General features: G+C 41.7%; 1 protein-coding gene across 9 annotated transcripts in view; it reads left to right on the top strand.

Annotated features, from left to right (window-relative positions):
* ADARB1 (adenosine deaminase RNA specific B1) overlaps positions 1–22,973 on the top strand; it is a 58,489-nt gene that overhangs the window by 22,774 nt on the left and 12,742 nt on the right. For 3 of the 9 annotated variants that reach the window (XR_014518739.1, XM_083473218.1, XM_083473217.1), the window contains 6 exons: positions 5,133–6,061; positions 10,180–10,294; positions 12,449–12,617; positions 14,443–14,591; positions 15,114–15,282; positions 19,377–19,558. Coding sequence is in view for 7 of the 9 variants with exons in the window: in XM_083473218.1 (XP_083329344.1) it covers positions 5,133–6,061; positions 10,180–10,294; positions 12,449–12,617; positions 14,443–14,591; positions 15,114–15,282; positions 19,377–19,558 (1,713 nt within the window). In the remaining 2 variants the exon portion in view is untranslated. Of the gene's footprint in view, positions 1–1,627; positions 4,130–4,418; positions 6,062–10,179; positions 10,295–12,448; positions 12,618–14,442; positions 14,592–15,113; positions 15,283–19,376; positions 19,559–22,973 lie in introns of those variants that run through there. The other 6 variants (XR_014518740.1, XM_083473219.1, XM_083473221.1 and 3 more) reach the window with 4 other exon arrangements.

The raw sequence follows: 22,973 nt of genomic DNA, 5'->3' as shown, positions 1-22,973 counted from the left end.
ATGTTGCTTTGATGTTTGAGATGTGTTACTGGGCTAAAGTGGATGGGAGATTGGGAGGGGAGTTCCCTACTTCTGAGAAGACTCCATATGTCAGTAGGACTCCCGCAAGCCCTGGCTTAGGCGACAAGCAGGTAGTGGCAATTAACACGAGTGTGTGCCTGTTGCCAGTGAGCTACCCTACTTGGTGGCACTGGAGCAGGGTGTCAGCATTTTATCATATACAGTGGTGCCCCGCAAGACGAATGCCTCGCAAGATGGAAAACCCGCTAGACGAAAGGGTTTTCCGTTTTTGAGCTGCTTTGCAAGACGATTTTCCCTATGGGCTTGCTTTGCAAGACGAAAACATCTTGCAAGTGTTCTGATTTTTTTTCGCTCCCCCCCTTTTCTAAGCCGCTAATAGCCTTTTAGCCACTAATCCGCTAAGCCTTTAATAGCCGCTAAGCCTTTAATAGCCGCTAAACCGCTAATAGCGCTAATCCGCTAATAGGGTTGCTTCGCAAGACGAAAAAACCTCTAGACGAAGAGACTCGCGGAATGGATTAATTTCGTCTTGCGAGGCACCACTGTATGCACTTCATTCATCTGATGAAGTGGACTGCCCTCCACAAAAGGTCATGCCGTAATAAATTGGTTGATCCTTAAGGTGCCACAAGACTCATTGTTTTGTCTGCAAGAGACTAACAGGACAACCTCTCCGGAAATTGTATACCTCTTTCTGCCACCAACAAATGTTGCATAATTGTTTATACCATAGCAATCCTGTCTCCACCATGCCATTTTTGACTTTCTGAAAAAGTCAAATCTCCAGCCTGAGTCTTTCTCTTGGGGGGATAATTCCCCTTTTCGCATTTTATTTGTCTGTACAATACAAGAGAGAGCAAAAATATACTGATGAAGATCCAAAGAACCACACAATTAATTCTATAAACCCAGGGAGTTTGCGGCCTGTGCATTGTACACATGGTACACTGAAGTGAAGAGAACAATTCTGCGATTCTATGACTAAATGCTAACTGTTCTAAATATAAAAGTAAAAAATCTTGCTAGCCATTGCCGCTCAATAGCTCTTCGCATTTTGGTCATTGAATACATAAAGAACCACATCTTTGTATGATTGAAGACTGTGGATGATGTGTGTGCTATGCATATTGCTCTTGAGTTGATGAAATGAGAAATACCAAAAGTATTTCCCACACTTTGTGTTTTTAAAATGACTATCTTCATTTATATGACATTTTCATAGACTGCTCCTGATTAATTCAGTACCACATTTTGCAAATCACTTGTCTTCTATTTAAGGATCCAAAGGCACTAACAATAACTCATAAAGAAAGAGGAAGTGTGTAGGATGGGATGTACCCCAAAAAACCCACATGAACTGTTTGAAAACATCATACAGTTATGCTGTCATTTTAGTGATTTGACACTAGAGCTCTGGCAGTTAATTTTGCCCTGCTTGCAAATCAAATGGCCAAAAATTCACAAAAGCTCCCTTTTGAATCATAGAATTGCAGAGTTGGAAGGGACCATGAGGGTCATCTAGTCCAACCCCCTGCCATGCAGGAATCTTTTGCCCAATGTGGGGCTCAAACCCACGACCCTGAAATTAAGAGTCTCATGCTTTTGGAAAGAAAGTGTGCGGCTAAGCATTTTTGAAAGCCTCAGCACTTAATAAGAAAGAAAAGAAGGAGCAGTGGACTTTAAAAAACTGAAACCTATAATGTTTGAATTTACAGTTTTCAAATGGAAGTTTATGCTTAATTGGAAAATGATTTTCAAGAGCAAATATTTCAACAGGCTGGGTATTTATGTTCCTTAGCTTCTTTCAAGGACTAGCCCTTTTTCCGAATGTTCTGTCTTCATCATTTCAGGACTGGTTAACGAAAAGCCTGCATCTTGAACAATCTATTTTATAAATTTCTCTAAGGAACTGAATTGCTTGTTAATCTGGTTCCGATCATGTATGCTTGAAGGAGGGGGGGGGGTTTACTTGCAAATGTGTGTCTCTAGGATCATCACCTTACACATCAGTCTTAAATTTATTCCCTCAAGGTGGAATAAATCTGCATGTCTGATCTGCTGCTATTGCTATGTTGCAAATAATATCAACCGTGTGCTTAATAGCATTTTGTGCAGATGTAACTGCTCTGAAAAGGCTATGTCTGTACACATATAAAATTTCCTATTTGAGGTAAAATTTAAGATATAACAGAACGTGTTTCAAAGGAAATCGTTCTTAAAAATATGAAAAACTATTGATTACTTTCATTTTATTTGCCACTATTTTACATTTATTTCTTCTCTTTTTAACCTGTATGTTTCTATCCACTCTCTTTTAATTTTCTGTTATTTTGAGCACCGAAAGGAGTAACTTATCGAGCTTTTGCTGGAGGATGTTATAAATGAAAATTTAATAACTGTTCCATCAACTTTGTCAACTGGGTGAAGTGGTGTCTGTGTGCTTTTAATTGTAGGATTTAACACAAATTTAAATATACTTTCCAGAGCAGCAAATTTTGAATCTTAATCATGCCTCCTCAATGGTGTGAATATATTATAGGCATCTGAGATTGGGTGGGGTTCTTCGGCAAAGTAGAATTTATTTTATGTTTAATTGTATTGCTTCATGTTTGGCATATTTAAAGAAGCTTGCCATTTGTAACAAAGTGTTTAGAAAATTGAATTTCTGTATTACTACCAAGGCATCAGTGTTTAAAAGTATTATGTCTATCTAATGTAATGTTCAGATAAGTATTTTAATATAGTCAAATAAGTTTACTGCCCCCAATAACCTTTTTTTTTTTTACATTCTGAATATACAGCTCTTGAAAAGTTTTATGTTTAATACAGGCAACTCCCGACTGACACGCAATCGCCCACACATGCACGGAGCCCAACCCGGAAGTGACCCTAGAATGTCACTAAAAGGGTGGAATGAGGACGGGGCAGGGGCAGAACGCTTTACGCGGGCCCCGCCGACATGCGCAGGGATCTGGAATGTAGCCCCGCGCAAAATGAAGATTGCCTGTATTTATGATAAGGTGCCTAGTTGGTTAGTAGGACAGTTGGAATTCTAGTCTTTTAGAATTTGAAGTTTACATATTCCATCGACCTGCTTCAAAGTAGTGTCTTGTTTGTTTATTTATTTAGTAGCTTTATATGTGACTGTGGCTGAGCAGCAGTTTGTAACAGTAGGGGGTTCCAATAGGAAATGGCATATAATTGCTGATGAACAAGGTATGAGAGTTTGTTTTCTGGGGGGTGGGGTGGATTCCAATAATTGATTATTGCAGTGGGCTTGGGCCCAACTTTGGTGGTGAAGGGAGGCCCCCCTCCACTGCCGAAGCAATCATGGGGTGGGAGAATTGAGCTGAAAGAAAAGTATCCTCTCCTACATGTCTGTGTGCATCCTTCTACAGCACCTTTGTGTCATGGGGTTGGGGTGGAGGCTGGGGTTTTTAAAGACCCTATTTTACTGTTCCATCCCCGCAGGTTTGTACCTTCAGATGGATGCTGAAAGCTACAAATAGATAGATCTATCTTATCTTTAAGTCCACTACAAAATCTCTTAATTGGAACACCTTTGCACATTACATGACAGTGAGATTATAACAGAGAGCTCCACTGCATATGTTGGGATTTGTGTTTAGAAATGTAAATGTCATAAATACTATTTACTTAGAATGTGTTTACCTGCTACATGATAGTGGGTTTATAAGAAAGATGCCCGCTGTATATTCAGGGATATGAATTTAAGGGTGTTTCAGTAACCTGCCTCAAACCTCCACTCAGCACATGAGGCTGGCCCTGTTCCAGCATGCCACTGTCTTCTGGTCTGCCCTCTGGCAGCTGCACATTCAGAATCAAGGTGAAGGGACTTCCACGCATGCAGGTGTCAAATGCCTGTGAGCACTCAGTGTCAGGGACTTGGCTTTCTGCCATGTTCTTGCTCCCTCAATGTCTTTAGAGAACATGCTCACCCAGTTTGCCTTCCGCATATTCACTGCATTCAGATGTAACGTTTCACCATGGAGCACTCTGCGCATGGGCTGGGAGGAGGACTTTGGGAGCCTTTACTTTCAGTTTCCCTTACTCAGCTAACCACAGACAGGGCTATGGTGCACATAATGCTAAACCATGCTTTAGCCCTAGGTGCACAAATTGGAATGCGTCTGAGCTTCCTTCTCCTCTTGCATGGCTGGCAGAAGGACTTGGCAGCGTTTATTTTCAAAATATCCTGGTTTAGACTGTAGTTTAAAACAAGTTCTGATTAGTTCCGGCATAGGCAAACTCGGCCCTCCAGATATTTTTGGCCTACAAATCCCATGATCCCTAGTTAACAGGACCAGTGGTCAGGGATGGTGGGAATTGTAGTCCCAAAACACCTGGAGGGCCGAGTTTGCCTATGGCTGGATTAGTTAAACAAGCCTGGTTCTTAACCTGTGATTTGAAGTTTCTGGTTTAGAAACTTCATTCTTTAGTGTCACCTGTAAACCAGCCCTTTGTTTAAACAGCGATCCTGCATTCAGCTTACTTCTGGAGTTGACTGCTCTGGAGCACCCGTGTAACATGACTACCACATAAAGCACAAAGCAGGTTTTACTGTATAAGTCAATAACTTGAATGTTTGCAGGCAAGAAATAGTATACTCTCCTTTTCTCAATAAGATGCATTGAGTTAGTCATTTTTTTCAAAGGAAGAGGGATCTTCCTCAATATACAGATGAGCAGGTGCCTGATATTACCTGCATAGATAATCTTAAGTGATTGCCCTGTGGATTCTGATGTTTGAGGTTAATTGGATATTAAATGAATGTAAATTGGGGTTACAACATTTTGGCAGTTACTGGCTCATTTATTTTTGTTTTAGAATTAGGGAGGGTAATTTAACATATAAATGCTAATAGGTGTTTTGGTGCAGAATTAAAACTTTTTATCAGCATATGCCAATATCAGATGTCTAAATATTTACTCAGTGTATGTAATAGTTGCCTATTACACCTAATAAAGATATTAATATTTGAGCACACATCACTTAACCAGTTGCAAAGATAGATAAAGGAATCTGTAAATTTTACATTTACAAGGTCCTGCAACGAAGGCATTGTAAGTTACTCTTTCTGGGCACCACAGGTTCAGGCAGCATTGATGTTAAAGAGAACCGCAACATGGACAACATTTCACCTAAAGATGGGAGTGTGCAAGGCGCCGGAGAGGGGAACCAGCTCTCCAATGGTGGTGGCGCTAGCAGCAGGAAACGACCCTTGGAAGAGGGAAGCAATGGCCACGCCAAGTTCCGCACAAAGAAAAGGAAGAAAACACCAGGGCCGGTCTTGCCCAAAAATGCTCTCATGCAGCTGAATGAAATCAAGCCTGGCTTACAGTACAAGCTTCTCTCCCAAACAGGACCCGTTCATGCCCCTATTTTTGTCATGGCAGTAGAGGTTAATGGGCAGCTGTTTGAAGGCTCCGGCCCTACAAAAAAGAAAGCCAAGCTCCATGCAGCTGAGAAGGCCCTGAGGTCCTTTGTTCAGTTTCCAAATGCTTCCGAAGCACATCTTGCCATGGGAAGAACTCTTTCCGTAAATACGGACTTCACCTCTGATCAGGCAGATTTCCCAGATACCCTCTTCAATGGCTTTGAAAACCCCGCCCAGTCTGATCTTTCCTTTTATCTGGATTCCAACGGAGATGGTTCCTTTAGCTCCAGTGCAGACTATAATTTGTCATCTTCTGCGGCCTGTAGCCTTGTACAGTCGTCTCTCCCTACTCCATCACCATACCCCTCCACAAGTGGGAAGAATCCAGTCATGATACTGAATGAACTTCGACCAGGCTTAAAGTATGAATTTCTCTCAGAAAGTGGAGAGAGTCACGCTAAGAATTTTGTAATGGCTGTGTCAGTGGATGGCCAAACGTTTGAAGGATCTGGAAGAAACAAAAAACTTGCAAAAGCACGGGCTGCTCAGTCAGCTCTTGCATCCTTGTTTAACATGCAGTTGGATCAAACACCATCTCACCAACCTATTCCTAGTGAAGGACTTCAGTTACACCTGCCTCAGGTGAGAAAACATTTCCCTTTATGTGTTATAATGGGCTAATGAGTTAATTAAAAAATACTGAAGTTACAACCTTTCGTTTTAGCAGTGCATAAATAGTTGTATTTGGGTTCCTTCAGCGTGTTATTTCTGGCAGGGGTACAAAATATCCAGTTATACTGCTAATTCTCTTATGTTTGATGCTGTGAATGGGCAGAATATTTTATACTTCCTGAGAAATTAAGTTAACCTAATGTATGATTTGACTGAATGAGCAGGTGAAGCAGAATGCAGTATACATGAACTGCACATCATTGCAATGTCACGAACTGTAGCATTTCCCTGGCATTATAAGGTGATGTCTTTCCAATGCAGCAGGGCTGTTTTGCTGATGAGCCACCATTGCCTTGTATAATAGCAATGTGCAGCTCTGCAGAAAGGAGTTTCTGCTACACAGAACTGGATATACAGAGGCAAGGATTGGTGTGACTTACCTAGGCAACAACACCTTTTAAGGGCTAACTACACTGGTATACCGCTGTACTTCTGACATTAGTAGCAGCCCCCCTTCGCCCCATCCATACACTGGGAACTCTGCCATCAGAGACAAGTCTGTTCAATAGATAGTGTTTGCCTCCAACACAGACCCTGAGGGCACCCCTTTAAAGTTCTCGCTTGAGGCGAAAGACTGTCATTTTTTTCTGAGGAAGATGGTAAAGAATCACACATAGGCACATTGTTCCCCCAACTGCTCACGGTAGAGTTGAAAAAAGCCACCCACCCACTGGACTCTGTTAATGATTCAACCCTTGGGCAGTGCCTAGCCATATTTTTCCCTGAGTGCAAGGACTTCTGCCTGTTCAGTGGAGCTTCCCTCCCACTCCTCTCCTCCTGCTCCCTCCCTACATCTGTTCTGAAGGACTGAAGGAACCCCCAGAACAGATTTAAGGAGGATATGTGGGGAGAGGAGAGGGAGTTTTATTGCATGGCCAAAAGTCCTTGCGCTAGCAGAAGTTTTTAGTTGGATACCACCCCTTATTTTATTCTGTGGTCTCTGCAGGAGACAAATATGTCCCTATTCCTGACACTCCAATGTTTGGGGGCAGGTTTTGATCCCATTCTAACAATGTCCATATACTGTAGTATACTTTGCTCTATTTTTTATAGAATGCAGTGCTACATGCAATTTTATGAGAGAAATTAGTGCTCATACTTTCTGTGGTGCCACTCATCTTCCCACTGTATGGCTACCTTGCCTTTGTAGAGGGGAGACTAGGGATCCTGGAAGCAATGAAACTATGAGCATTGCCTCCACCATCTTGCTGGATCAAGAAACTTGTGGTAGGTAGCATTTTTAATTCCTCCAGTTCAGTGCAGTGTTGCTCCTAGATCTGTCTTAGCTGAACACAATACACCTGTGCTGTCAAAGCAGGCCTCCAAAGGAAGCATGTGGTGAAGCCCACACTGCTCCGATTCCCAAACCTAGCTTGCACAATGCTGTGGTACCTGAGGTTATCAGACATCACTGCCTGAGCACCATTAACCACACATCGCAACTGAAGGTCAGAAATAGGCAACATGAAGAGAGAGAGAAAATAAGCAACCAGGATGACCAGTCAGAGCAACTAAGTACTGGAATTCGGGGGAGGTAGAAAGAACAATGGAAAACTTACAGGGGTTAGGGAACAAGATCCTGCAGGAGGGGTCAGTGGGAAGTGACCTTCTGATGCCCCCTTCTAGATCTCATGGAGTCAGCTGCCATGGGAGCTGTCTGCAGGCACCGCCTCCTCCGATTGTCGTCTCATTCTTCCTTCTGCATACATTAGCCACAGGTTTGGGAAGATGGAGAGGCAATAGCTGTTAAGTATTTTTATACAAACTCTTTGAAGCCGATAAAGCTCCTGATTCAGTTTGAAAAAGAATGAAAGTGAACATAGGTCATATTGATTTCCTGGTAAATACCGTATTTTTCCGTGTATTTTGGGGAGCGCCAAATTAAGAAATTTAAAAATTAAGAAAGTTGGGATTTTGGGGGGAAATTGCAAAAACAGTTGTTGAGTATCTTTTGTAAGTTTGTAGAGGACTCACCTAAACCGAGAGGAGCGGGCAAGCGGCCCCTTTGCCCCCGTCCCCTGCTACTGCCGCAGCTCCACCAGCCCTTGCTTACTTACCGCATTAACCCATGTATAAGATGACCCCCAATTTATCACGAAAGATTTTCAAGAAAATGGTCATCTTATACATGGAAATACACGGTAGTATGTTAAGTGACCTTAATTCCATTTGTCACACTATTTTTTGTGCCCATACTATAGCCTATGTATGGCTGCTGTGACTATAAATTAAGAGTGCTGTGTAAATGATAGTGTGAGTAGTAGTGGAATCCAAACAATCAGAGAGAATTTACATGAAACTTTTCCATTCACTTTATGCTTTTGTTTTAATCCCCCCTAAAAATGTAAGGTAAAGGGACCTCTGACCATTAGGTCCAGTCGTGGCCGACTCTGGGGTTGCAGTGCTCATCTCACTTTACTGGCGGAGGGAGCCGGCGTACAGCCGGGTCATGTGGCCAGCATGACTAAGCCGCTTCTGGCGAACCAGAGCAGTGCACGGAAATGCCGTTTACCTTCCCGCTGGAGTGGTACCTATTTATCTACTTGCACTTTGACGTGCTTTTGAACTGCTAGGTTGGCAGGAGCAGGGACCGAGCAACGGGAGCTCACCCCGTCACGGGGATTCGAACCGCCAACCTTCTGATTGGCAAGTCCTAGGCTCTGTGGTTTAACCCACAGCGCCACCCGCGTCCCTTCCTAAAAATGTACTCAGCCTTTAAAACAAATTTTTCTGGAAAGTGACTCAGAAGGGAATGCAGCCCTCGAGCTAGAAAAGGTTCCTCACCTGTTTCAGATTGTAAACTTCTATAACTAATACCGATTGTTTTTATCCTTTCAAGAATGTTAATTTAGAATATTCCAACAATCATAGATTGTTGGGAAGTCCGACAATGGCCCAGTTCTTAAAGTGAGTGTTTTTTTATCACTTTTAACGAGGCTTAAAATCTCCTGCAAATTAAATTTGAATCCTATTATAACAGGTATATTTAGAAGGTATATTTATGCCACTCTCGCATAATGCAAGGGATCCTTAAGGGTCAGGCAATGTAAGATTACATTATGAGACAGGAGATCCTAGATTTAAACCCTTCTCCAACCTATTCCTCAAGCAACGAAGACTCTTCTCAGTTGCATGTCACCCATAAATTTGTATAATTCTACATACAAGGCACAGTTTACCCCCAAAGCATACGTTTAATTTGTACTCAGTTTACAATTCACTTTAATCTCAAAATCCTTATTGCTGGTCTTAATGTCTAGCCAAAGAGTTACCACTTTATGACTCTGTGTCTTTTTCTATATATTTAATATGTTCAGTTTATGCTTTATTGTAGTCTGCTTGGCTTTTCAGTTTCTGTTATATATATATCTATATATATATTATAAACTTACATGATCCACCAAAGTATTTGCAATCCCTCCAAATTTGGCATTCTCTGCAGATCTGGTTGCGGTACTGTTCACTCCATTCAAGTCACTAATGAATGTAATGAATGATAATGGACTCAAGACCAACCTCAATGGAACACCACTTGGTACAACTTTCTGGTTTGAATTCCATTAGTTCTTACCCTTTGAATATGCTTTACAAGCCAATTATGGATGCATTCCATGGAAATACCATCTTAGATACCTCAAATTTTCTACAGAAGATCTCATAATGAAGGCTAGAGCCTTGTTAAAAATTGAATGTTGTGCATGCAGCCTCATTCCCTGAATTTAAAATTATCTGTTCCATGATCAGCACTAAGGGCTTCCATAAAAACGCAGCATAGTTTGTAGAGATGCCTGAAGGGCATGGATATAAACTCTTCAACACTTTGAATCAGCAGTAATTCGAAACAACAGCACCAATCAATTCTAGTAAATATTACAAAGATTCCCTGTGATCCTTGGATGAACAGCAGTATAGAACTTTAATAACTAATTAAATAAAAATACCATACAGGTTTTTAAATCCATTTTGAAATGTTTTAAAGGCAGCTCTGTTTTGATGAATTGTCCAATATATTTGTGTGATTTTTGCAGGTTTTAGCTGATGCTGTTGCACGCTTGGTGGTAGATAAATTCAGCGATTTGACAGATAATTTTACATCGCCCCATGCACGCAGAAAAGTGCTATCTGGAGTAGTCATGACAACAGGTAAAAACAAACCAAAAACATGCCTTCTTCACTGATTTGGCCTTTTGTCCTCTGTTGGGTTACAAAATAAAATGTTAAAAGTGAATGGATATTTACCTTTTATATATAGTTTCGATTGCTTTAAAATATTGAGATCTCTTCATTCATAAAATAGGATTATGAAATTTAGTCCAAACTGCTTGTCTCTAAATGTAACAGGTTGTATCAAGAGGTGTTGCTCAGGTAGTGCTGAGGCTTCTAGATGGTGGGGGAACAGATTTAGAGGTGGGAGGAAGAAGCATTGAAAATGGCTTCTCTTCCCATTTCACTGACAGAAGCTGTGCTGTCAGAGGAGTGACATTTTTAGGTTCTCTCCCTCGCTCACTCTCGGCAAATATTAGGTGTGTGTCCTTGTACAAAAAACATAGCTTTCATTTTTAATAAAAAATCATTTCCCTCTTGTGAGGCAAGCGCTGCAGCCTCTTCCTAATGTTGAGCTGGAATCTCCTTTCTTGTAATTTGAATTCATTGGTTTGGATCCTACACTCTGAAGCAGCAGAAAACAAACTTGCTCCATCTTCCATGAATCTGGTGGTATCATTTGTACCCACATGGATCAGAAGGAAGGGGGAATGGTCATTGGACTTGATGAAACTTGGCAGCCGCTCTGTCATGGTTCTCACAGAGACCATGCAGCAAGACACTACAGCCCTCTCCCGACTTGTAGTCAGAGGCACGGCAGGTAGTGCATGTGCTGTTTGGAAGCCATAAAAATGGATGGCCATCACAATATCATGTGGTAGTGAATTTGATACTTTAACTATGTTCCTTTTGTCTGTCCTGGATCTTCCACACTTCCTCTTGCCCTCCTGCTTTCTTCTGGGGAAAACCATGGTTTAGCACTCCATTGAAGCAAAGGGCAATTGGATTTTCTGCAGATTGCCATTAGTTCTGATTTAAAACTAATGAATGGGTTTTGCCTGGGAAAGGAGTGGGGCAAGGGCTGGAAACACTCAGAAAGTGCAGATCAAGCAGAAAACTGCTCAGCCCTGTCCTTTCTCGGCACAGGGCAAGCAGAAGTGTGGTTGAACCCTCAGCTGCGTTGAATGCGCTCATATCCTAGTATTATGCAAGAGAGAGAAAAATCTCTCTCTCTCCCTTTTAGTAACCAATGACTGTAGGCCGGAGGCTGGAATTTCCGGTTGAGGGTCTGATCCTTTCTTTTATACAGGATGCCAGGTGTATATGGTTGGGCATTGAGTGTTCAGAGAATGTTTCTGGAAAGCATTGGTTCTATCAAGAAACCCAATCTCACCGTGGTTTCTAGTGTTCTGCAAGCAGTACCCAGCATACATTAGACAAGCACTCAAAATTTAGCTTTTAAAAAATTGATTCCTAGCATACTAAAGTTGAGAAGGGAGGAATTTATTTTTTGTTAGAATTGAATCTTCTGTCCCAGTAAAGTAAAACATTTGCTTTAATTGTTAGCTAAAATCTCTAGTGGATTGAAATAGAACCCCAAATTTAAGCTCAAACTTCATGTTGCAGCAGCTGTTTAAATCTGTTTAATTTTTGTACAAAGCAGGTAAATGAGAGGGGAGGAGGGTTTGGTGTTTGGATGAAGAGGCACATAGAAAATGGAGCGATATTGCCGTTGTGGGTGGATAGAGTCTCCCAACCTAGTCCTCTTGGAGTTTGTTGGCGGGGGGCGGGAGAGACACAGACAAACCAAGAAGAGGAACCTGCAAGATTAGATGTCTGTTCCAGAAGAGCTTCATTAATGTGTTACCCCCAAATTCAGGATTCCCCCCAAACTGATGCCAACGTTTTGTGCTACAAACCCAGCATTTTGTGCCACCCCCAAACTGAGTAATTGACACTCAAACCACAAAATGTGAGGTTCTGTAGTTTTTAATACTTTGCTGAATTTTTATGTAGTTCCAGAATTTTAAAGGCAACCCAAGTTGCATGAACAGATATTAGTGTGACTTCATTTCCACCCCAAGTATGCCTTCAGAATATATATGACTAGGATGTAGCTGAAGGTCATCTGGTGCAGTATGGTCTCCCAAGCCACACCTTCAAGAAGACATTCAAGAAGGCTACCATATTTCACCAAACAAGTCTTCTAAAAATATCTTTATATGCTTTCCCTTTTAAAACTTGTCTTCCCAGGTACTGATGTGAAAGATGCTCAGGTTATAAGTGTTTCTACAGGAACAAAATGCATTAATGGAGAATATATGAGTGATCGTGGTCTTGCATTGAACGATTGCCATGCAGAAATTATAGCACGTAGATGCTTGCTTAAATTTCTCTATACACAACTTGAACTGCTCTTATGGTAAGTTTAAAGAGCAATCCCCTTGCATCCCAGTTTTCAGCACAGAAGAAAGTTCCATTGATCACATTGTGCTTAGGATTACAGTCTTGGGATGTGATCCTGTGAGGTTCTGTGATGATGATGCAACTTCAGATAAGTGGTGCCGGGGTCCTAATATCAGCAGAAATGGATAGCTAGTTGCCTTATTCTGGAACATGGATATGACACTAGCATTAGTATAAATATTTCTTTACATCTTTGGCATAAACTGTCCTGCATTGGTGCTATCCTGCCCTTTTATTTTTCAAAGAATTCATAATGTGTAAGATTTCATATTTAACATATGCTGAACTGACAGTTGGAAGCATATGGTTTGTTTTACGTTGAAGCGTACATTAAAAGTCAGAATTGGTGACCAGAAGAATAGCTGGAATATAAACCCTCTGAGTGGTTTATAAATTATATGAAACAAACAAACAAATAAAATAAAGTGCATCTGGGTGAGATCTATACGTTTATATTGGTTTTTAAAATATCTGTTTCCTTTTGAGTGGCTCCCTCTGCTACATCCTGGAAACTGCTTTTTAATTTAGGGGCCTTAAAGTATGTAGAGGCAAAATGGGATGATCCCCTATATTTGGAGGGAAGCAAAAATAACAGTCGTACTCAAACGGGAGGGATGGCACCCCAGTTTAGATGTGTCAGCAAACCTCCCTCCTGAATGCGGAGGGTAACATGTTTACATCCTTAATAGCCTCAAAGCTGAAAATAATAAGTAGCTTTTGTATCAGTTATGATCAAAATTTATTTCAGATAAACAGATTGCAGATAATATATTCTTATCTCTAAATATACTTCATTACTGTAAACAAAAGAATATTTTGTCCACAGAATTGTCACTTGGCACAGAGAGGACTTTTGTCCTGGAGACTGTCATAAAATCATTATGAGTTATGCAATTTGGCCCTGACTTCTTCCAGGCTATCTAGTTCTTTTATGCCCAACCAACTGCTCAGGCTAATGTCAATAGTATAAGATCCAAAAAGTTCCGGATTCGGGGAGGGCCCAGAAATGTTCTCTTTGGTCTTATTCAATAAGCCTTTTGGAGAGGCCATTAGGCAGGATGCAGTGATGACAAGAATTAAGATAGGTAATATTGAGCAGTATATGACAGTGAACAGTTTTATACCTGACTGTTGCAATATCTATGCCAACATTGCAGCAATTGATTTACTACATAGTGTGGTTTCAGATCTTCCAAGTGAATCATAGGAAATTTGAGCTTTTGCTGATTAATCCCTCTGGACAAATTAGGGACTTCATTTAATTACGCTTCCACTATAAATGGATCAATAAGACATGGAAACAGATGTATATATTTGATATCTTATTCCATTGCCCTTGCAAAAGACAAAACAAATCAAAGCAAAACAACAACCTTACAAAACTTATAACCTTGGCTTAAATGAAATTTTCATGTTTGGAGCAAATTGGACTTACCTTGATTGATACAAAACAGTGCTCTTAAACTGTATATCTTCCCACTTTTATGTAATACCTATATTTCTCTCTGCAGCAATTTTTAATGAATGGGAAAGGGAGAACTTAGATAAATTAAAATGCTCCTTGAGGTTGTTAGACAAAGGAACTTGGACCCTACACATTCTGCTATATGTGGAACTTGCTCAGCAAAATGTTCAGCTAAGTAAGAAAAAACAATCCTAGACTCAGTTAGAGTATTACACCATAAGAGTTAAAATCAAGTTATGGTAAACTTTGGGTCTTGCTTGTTGTAATTAGAAAAACCAAAGCACCTTTTTAATAACATTGTTGCACTTTGTTTCAGTAGTAAGGAAGATCAGCAAAAATCTATTTTTATCAAATCAGAACGGAGCGGGTTTAAATTGAGAGAAAATGTACAGTTTCATCTCTATATCAGCACCTCTCCTTGTGGCGACGCTCGGATTTTCTCACCACATGAAGCAGCACAAGAAGGTACGACAAGTTTCAGCTAGTAATGGGGGTGTTTGAGAGAAAACAATTTATTGAAAATAGCTTTCGTAGTTTATGAAAATCTAGATTGGCTATTTACTGAAAATTAAATTGTTTAGTTTTCTTCATATTATAAAAGCAACACTATCTAGGAGGGCTAACACCTCAGTTCCACTTCATACATTACAAAGATTGTGGAGGAATTAATTTGTTATGCATCTATGGATCATTTCATCATGGCTTTATTGTTGCTTGTAAGCCATATTGGAAATTTCAGTTTGAAAATGGGATATTCTGTTAAAATAAATAAAAGGTTGTACCATGTAGAACAGTGTGAAATAAGCCTTGCAAAAAAGTATTGGATGTGATTTTCTATAAATGAAGCACTCTAGAAGTTTTTTTTCTAGTTCACACCACTTTTTTCCTAACTGCTGTCGTCCCAAATGAGTAATGGAAAACAGGGCTGAATTTTCTTAGAAAGCATAGTTTTTCCTTGCATGAACAGTGGTTGCTTTTGTCACTTAGATCAGGGAGACAGACATCCAAACCGGAAAGCAAGAGGACAGCTACGGACGAAAATCGAATCTGGGGAAGGAACAATCCCTGTCAGATCTACAACTACAATTCAGACGTGGGATGGAGTCCTACAGGGAGAAAGATTGCTTACTATGTCGTGCAGTGATAAGATAGCCAGGTAAACTGTTTCTCCTCTGTCCAACTTCCATATTGCTAGATGGGGGGTCCCCATGTCAGTGACACCATGGGGGCCAGGATGCCATCAGACACCTTACTTGGCACCTCTTAAAGCAAAAAAAACCAAAACACCCTAGAGAGGAGGAAACCCCCCTAGGCGACTGGAGACTCAATGGCACAGAAACTCTGAAAGGAAAAAACATGACTGCTAGGTGGGAGGGGAAATTAAATGGAGTGGTTGGAAAGAAAGAGGGGAAAGAGACAACACATAGAGACTATTTCCTGCTTCAGACTGAGAAGTTGCGTTAAAAGTGTCCCCAGGAAGAGAAGTAAGAATTGCCAAATGAAATTGATTGACAGGTCCAAGTTTTCAATACAACTGGATTGGGGAGAAGTGTGACCACCCCCCCCCCAAGCAAACAAACTCAAGATAGCAACAAAGGGCTGAGTTCATGCTTTTTCTTACTTAACTGTCATTGTTCTTTGTTAAATGTAGATGTTACTTAACACAAGATAATTCTAGGTCACTTACAATTAAAGCACAGCATATAGTACTACGAGATGCAAATACTGAAACTGCATTAATTAACAAAATTCCAATTTAAACAGAAGGTTAAATGAACAGAAAATCCCTATTGAGAATAATAAAAGCACCGACTGTGAAAGCAGCTACTCTTAAAACTGCAGCTAAAAACACTTTGAGGGAAAGTTTTCAGGTGTCTCCGAAGTCTAGTAAAGCAGGCAAACTGCTGTTCCCCTTGTTGCCATTCTCCAAATTCAGCAGGAGGGGGCACTGAGGAGAGTCTGCGAAGATGCCCTTAAAGTCCAGTCCACTTTAGGTAGCAGCCTCCTGAATTGGGCCAGTCAGTGCAGCACACGAGGACGGGCTTAAAGCACTTTCATGACCTTTTCGCCATTAGCAAGCTTTAGTGTGAATCACTTTTCTAAAACAAAAAAAATGTTGCTTTACACATGCACCCAACTGGGAAAGTACCATTTTAGCAAACAACTAGGTATATTCTTGCAAGGGCAATATTTTGCTTTATGGGGGGGGGGGCACCTTGTTTCTGGAAGCAAGAACTCAAATCACTTGATTGTGTGGATGATGAATGTTAGCAACCTGCCCCACCCCCACAAGCATTCAAATGATGCAGAGGATTGCAGAGCAAAGCTTGCTGGATTTTCCGGATATTTAGCACAGTAAGGATGGGAGCCTAACCCCACTTACATGGGAGTAAGCACCATTGATGTGCATGGGATTTACATCTGAGTAGACATAGTTAGGATTGTGCTGCTTTATATTATTTAGAGAAAAATTGTCTTGTTTTACACCTGGCAATCCCCGAGACTGCTAAACAAATCAGTCAGAGAACCTTGGCCAGTGAATTATGCACCATACCTCATCCTATAGCTCCCTCATTTATTTTGTCTTTCATGCACAGTAGGGAACAGAGGGACAGAAAGAACACAGAGGGCAGTGTGGGACATGGAGGGGAGTGAAAAAGGACTAAGAGGACAAGGGAAATAAACCCAGTGCAGCACTGAGATTTCCTTTTGAGCCTCTGAGTACTTGTATTCATGTGTTTAAGCCAGGGGTCTGCAACCTTTAAGACAAAAAGAGCCACTTGGACCGAAGAAAAAAAACCTGGGAGCCGCAAAACCATTGCGACATTTAAAACAGTGGGGAGTGTCAGGGCGCACAATGCGCCTCCTCCCCTCGCTAGTATCCGCCCCGGAGCCACGGCAAAGGTGTAAAAGAGCCACATGCGGCTCCGGAGCCGTGGGTTGCTGACCCCTGGTTTAAGCTATATATGCCTAGAAGAAACTTCTCTAAAGGTTTTTCCCAATATAAAGAAGGTATTGTGTCTACAATGAAGTTAATATTGAGAGGCAGTGTAATCTAGTGCTTAACTCAAACTAAAAAGCAGCCTGGCAAAGGCCCCCAAGCAGCTTAGCCCCCCCAGGCCCAGAGCAAGAGTACCTGCCCTTTCCCCTTCAGAGGGGCCTGGGTGGGTGCTGTGTTCAGAAAGTTTGCAGACTTGCTCCATTTTTGCCCAAGTTCAACCTCATCAGTGGGGGAAAGTGTGACTAGGCATGACAAAATGGTTAAATAGAAAATGGATGTGCACAAGATCATAAAACTCAGATAAGCTTTACTGCTTGGGCAATGCTGAGTTTGCAGTTCTCTTTCACTTATACATTTGGGATTAAGGTGCGACTGAAAACACTTGAGTTTAGTATTGATAGGCTAAAATGTTGGGAGAAGAGATACGGTATTTTTCGCCCTATAGGACGCACCTTTTCCCCTCCAAAAATGAAGGGGAAATGTGTGTGCGTCCTATGGGGCGAATGCAGGCTTTTGCTGAAGCCTGGAGAGCGAGAGGGGTCGGTGCCCCGTCGCCAGCCCCGCAAACTGGGGGACAGCGGGAGAGGCGCAGCGCGCCTTTCCCACTGTCCCCCGACTTGGCTAGAAGGCTGGCGGGGGGAGAAGCCTGCTCCTCCCCGTCGCCAGCCCCGCAAACTCGGAGGACAGCGGGAGAGGCGCAGCGCGCCTTTCCCACTGTCCCCCGACTTGGCTAGAAGGCTGGCGGGGGGAGAAGCCTGCTCCTCCCCGTCGCCAGCCCCGCAAACTCGGGGGACAGTGGGAGAAGGCTGGCGGAGGGCACGCAGCTTCCACATGGCTCTGGGTCCCGTTCTGGGGGCTGGGGGAGGGGGAAGCTCCGCTTTCCCCTCCTCCAGCCCCGCAAGCTCCCAGAGCGATGCCAAAGCTGCCAAAGCCCGAGCTTCCCCAGCCCTGCGCCTGGGGGGGGGATAATTTTTTCCCCTTTATTCCCCCCCCCAAAAAAAATCTAGGTGCATCCTATGGGCCGGTGCGTCCTATAGGGTGAAAAATACGGTATATCCTCTCCATGTCGGTCTCCCTGTGGGAATGTCACCTGAAGGCAGAGGGAGATGGGGCGGTGGGAGGACGGATATGTTATTGGTTTGAGTTTGTTTGGGAGTTAAGGAGTTTCAGTGAGAGAGAATAAAGAAAGAGAACTACTCAGTGGGTGTATGCCATGTTATATGAAAGCAAATGTCTTTTCTCAAAATGCAGTGGACAAATGTTGGAGGGACAGTGGCTTGCATTGTTTATTTGTTTTTGTTTACTGTATTGAAACATTAAAATGTTTTAGTTAAATATAAATGTGAGGTGTCTAGCCATGACCGTAGAGCAGAGACTGAGCTGGAAGGTGACTAAAAGAGCAATGCAAATGTAGTATTCACTCAGGAAACTTAGCTGGTGGGTGTCAGAAAGGTGGAAAACACCCAGAACTGTATACAATGGGAGTGGGGGAATGGTATAGGGCCCTGGGAACATTGAAATCTGGGATGTGGGGTGGCATGTAGTTTGCACATCACAATGTTCTGAAAGATTAACATGGGGCTTTATTTTTGTCAAAGGATATATAAACAGGGAAGTGGTTGTGATGGGCTCAATTTATAGTCACTGGGCCAGTGCAATTCCTGCAAATGATTGTGCATCAATTGGAATGCAATACTGAGTGGGGATTTAAACTCTGATACTCAAATGAATAGAACAGCAGATATTCTAAACAGGAAAGCCAAGGGGACATTGGGCCCTTACAGCACTTGTGCTAGAATCACCTGTTTCTTTCACCTGTGATGACCTTTCAGCATCTCCCAAATGGCTATTTTTCTTATCCATTGAGGTCTACTGGTTTTTAATTATTTTAAAGATCTGCTAGTGTTTTAAAAAGTAGAAGCAATTCCTCCCTCTGCCTCTTCTGTCAGAGGGAGGATGCTGCTGTTTTCTAAGCCTTGGCTTAGAACAGCCTGTAGGCTCTATGTGAGTTGCAGAATGATGGCCCTTTAGCACTGTTTGTTGTCACTCAGCTACCTTCGCTAGGCTTCAAAGGAGATTCTCTTGCCCTTAGACACAGTGAAGCACAGCTAGGGTAGGAACCTCACCCTGACACATCTGGTGCCACCACCATTTTTGCAGGGTATCTGCCCCACTCTCCTATAGTCACTCATATTTTTTTGTTTTGTTTGTAGGCCTAATTCAAAATGGTGTCATTTGTTTCCCTTTAGATGGAACGTGCTTGGTATTCAAGGAGCATTACTTACCCTCTTTGTTGAGCCAATTTACTTCTCTAGCATTATCTTGGGGAGCTTGTACCATGGAGACCATCTATCCAGAGCAGTATACCAGCGAATAGCAGAGATAGAAGATTTACCCCCTCTCTATATACTCAACAGACCTTTACTCAGTGGTATGTATGTAATAAAAAACAAACAACAGCTCTTCCACTTCTGGTATATTTTCGAAATTTTGCAAATTGCATTCACCTGAACCCACAATGTGTAAAAACAGGGTCAGGGGCACATACATAAGGTCCACCCCAATGTCTCCAACGTGCAGGTTGGTCTTTAGGTCTTTGCACTAGTGCAAAGGTCTGGAGAGGGTTTGAAAATGCTTTCATTTGAGCACACTTAGAAACTCTCCCAGATAAGACTGGGTTTCCGTCCATGGGAGAGTTTCGCAGTCTATTCAACTGAATCTGCTTCAAAAACCCCTTCAGACTTTTGGACCAATTGGGCAAAGGTCTGAAGATGAGGTCATTCCTCGGTCAGATAAGATAGGGTCCCACTTGTGGGAGGGTTTCTAAGTGTGTTCATTTGGACATACGTAAAATTCCTCTACAGACCTTTGCGCTAATCATGAAAAGGTATGAAGATGGGCCCATTTACTGGCACCTTGATGGCTGAGTTTCTCTGCACACCCCTGTTTTTACTCATTGCCTTTTGTTAACGAGAGATCTACCTCAAATATAAATAGGGCGTTCAGGAAAGACTTGGAATCCGTGTAATGAGGGTTCTTGACTTAGGCCACAATTCGGGGCAGTTAGATAGTTAAAAGCCATCGACTTGGAGCGCCCAGTGCTGTCCTTGCTTATGGCTATGTACCTCTGTGCCTTATTAGGGAAATATGTAGCAATATTATTAAGGGTTTGGATTTTTCCACCTGCTTCTCAACAGTGCCATATTGGATGCTTTACTGGATAGGGCAGGAGTGGGCCCAGGCAGTGGCAAGGTTGGCAGGAGGGCCAGGTTGATTCTGCCCATGTGCCGCACAGTCCCAGCCTTGCCACCCCTTCCTTCTTGGTGTGTTGCTGCCCCACTTCACCTGCCGCTCCTGCACAAGTCCTTTAAAAAGCGGCAATTCAGCTACTGAGACGGCAATTCAAAGAGGGACACTGCCATAGGACAGGAGCTTCTTAACCCCTGTGTTGCCTTCTTGATGAATATCATTCCTGCCTCAGCTGCTTTTAGCACTGCAGAGGAAAAGATGTGGCTACAGGCAACCCCCCATTTACGTGGAGGTTACATTCCAAGGCACATTTAAATGAAATTCCAATGATGTTTCAAATATATGCAAACACCCCATTCCACTCTGCCCCTTTCTGTGAGGTTTTTGGGTCACTTTTGGGTTTGACACAATGCGCGCGTGCATGGTTGAGCACATGTTGAACTGCGTAATTGGTGGGTTTCCTGTACTTCTTTCTTTTCCCCCTTGGTGGTAAAAGCAGTCGTGTTATGAAAAAACTTCAGTATTCTTTTTATGAAGATGGTAAAAGCAATGTGAGTGGGGTAAAACTGGGCCTCTCACCTTTAAATTAAGTTTTAAAGTGTATTTTAATTGTGCCTTAGTTTTTAAATCAATTTTCTATCATTTTTATTGTTTTATACTGTATTTTAATGTTTTGTTTTTTGATTGCTTTGTGATCTCAGATACTGCCTGTTAGAGGGCTGTTATGTAAGAATAGTAAGAAAATACAAGCATACATCTCACCTGTAAACCAGCTGCACTGTAAGAAAGAAAAATGTCTCCAAAAGCAATCATGGAACTACATGGATTCCGGCATTGCAGGGGTTGGACTTCCCTTCCAACTCTACAATTCTATGATTCTGTACACATAAGATGCAGTTCAGCTATACATTTTTTTGCTGTTATCAGAAAAATTATTCCAAATCCAACATTTTTTTCTTTGTTGTTAATAACCCCAAATCCTATGATTTGTCAGCGGGCTGGGGGCAATTTACTGTGCAATATCAAATACTGAAACAGGAAGGTCTAATAAAGAATACACATTACTTTAGTAAATCAGAAACAACAAACAGCCTTGTGACACCTTAAGGACTAACAAATGTCACATGGCATAAGCTTTCATGGACTGCAGTCCACTTCATCAAATGCATGAAGTGTTATCCTGAGTTACAGGTAACTTTGTTTGGGGAAGTGAGGTTTGTAAGCAATGAGGTCAGAGGGAAATGAAATATAGGCAGTGATAATTATGTAATTAAAAAATAGTTGCTGGACGACACAGACATCCTGGGATTGATAAGCCAATTGACACACAGAATGTGCTAAAAATCTTTGGCCTCGGTACATTCCCCAGGTGATTGCCTTGAACTTCTTGCTGTGAAATGTGAAACCACTGAATTATAATATATCAAGGGGTGTCACGCCCTTTTTCTTGGCCCTACCAAGACTGTGTCTCTGGTGCTGGCATGGCTGCAAATGTTTTTGTGGCAAAGCAGATGGAGGTCCGACCTGACACCAGAGCAAGATGGGGGCAGCTGATGTATCCGTTGCCCTCCCAAGAGCCACAGGATGCAGCCTTATCAATAGTAAAAACACATATTAATAATCTCCAAATCTGATTAGTGCATCAAAAAGACTTCAGTTTTAAATTACTTATTCATTAATTTAATGTACTTCAATGTACCTAAAATAGTGCCCTTACTGTAGTATCTAAAAAGGTAAAAGTAGCAAAAGGTCATAGAATAGGAAATTTTGTTGGACTTTAAATCCATAAACATACTGGGTGAGAAACAGAATGAAATTTATCAAAGTAGAACTATTCCAACATCTTTTCCTGCTTTCAATCACCTTTTTCTACCGTTTTCCCACTTGTCTTTCGGTATGTTCATTTCATGGATTTAAATGCAACCACAGCAGGTGCTATAACTCTCCGGGCGTTTGACTTTATCCATGAAGGCACATTCTTTCATGGTCTCCCGAGACAGATGCCAACAACAGTTGAATAGAGTCCAACACAATTTCCCATTCTATTACTTTTGCTACATTCTCCGCCCCGCCCCCCCCGCCCCAGTATTGAGCTGCTAATATTTTTGCTATTGATAAATACAAATTCATTTTTTCTGTTTCTGATCCAATTCCGTTTATAAATCCCAATAGAATTCTGGTAGGATCCAACAGGACTTCTGTCCCTGTTATTTCCTTAAAAGTTGCCACCATCTGCACCTATGAATAACTGGATATTTGCACTGAATTTGCATCGTATCTGTCTTGTGATATTTATATCTCCAGCTTTTCATTTTGCCTTCTAAGTATGTTTCATCCTCCATGAAGTCATGTACCATCTGGCTATTATTTCATTTGAATTTTCCAATTAATTTATGTTTAATGTCTTCCACACACTCTTCTCCCATATATATTCCCACAATCTCACTGTTTCCTTATTTAGATCAGTAGACTGTATATCACAATGCATGTTCTTCCATTCATTTATGTTTATCAGTAAATTCTACATGTTAGAGGTCTCTTTCCTTGCATTAACATTTATTCCCTTATTCTTTTATCTTGTGCCCAATTTATGGATT

The sequence above is a fragment of the Podarcis liolepis genome (genome assembly GCF_965112155.1).
Source record: "Podarcis liolepis genome assembly, chromosome: 1".
Classification (NCBI taxonomy): Eukaryota; Metazoa; Chordata; class Lepidosauria; order Squamata; family Lacertidae; genus Podarcis; species Podarcis liolepis.
Note: the sequence above shows the minus strand (reverse complement) of the source record. Positions and strands in the feature narration are given on the sequence as shown.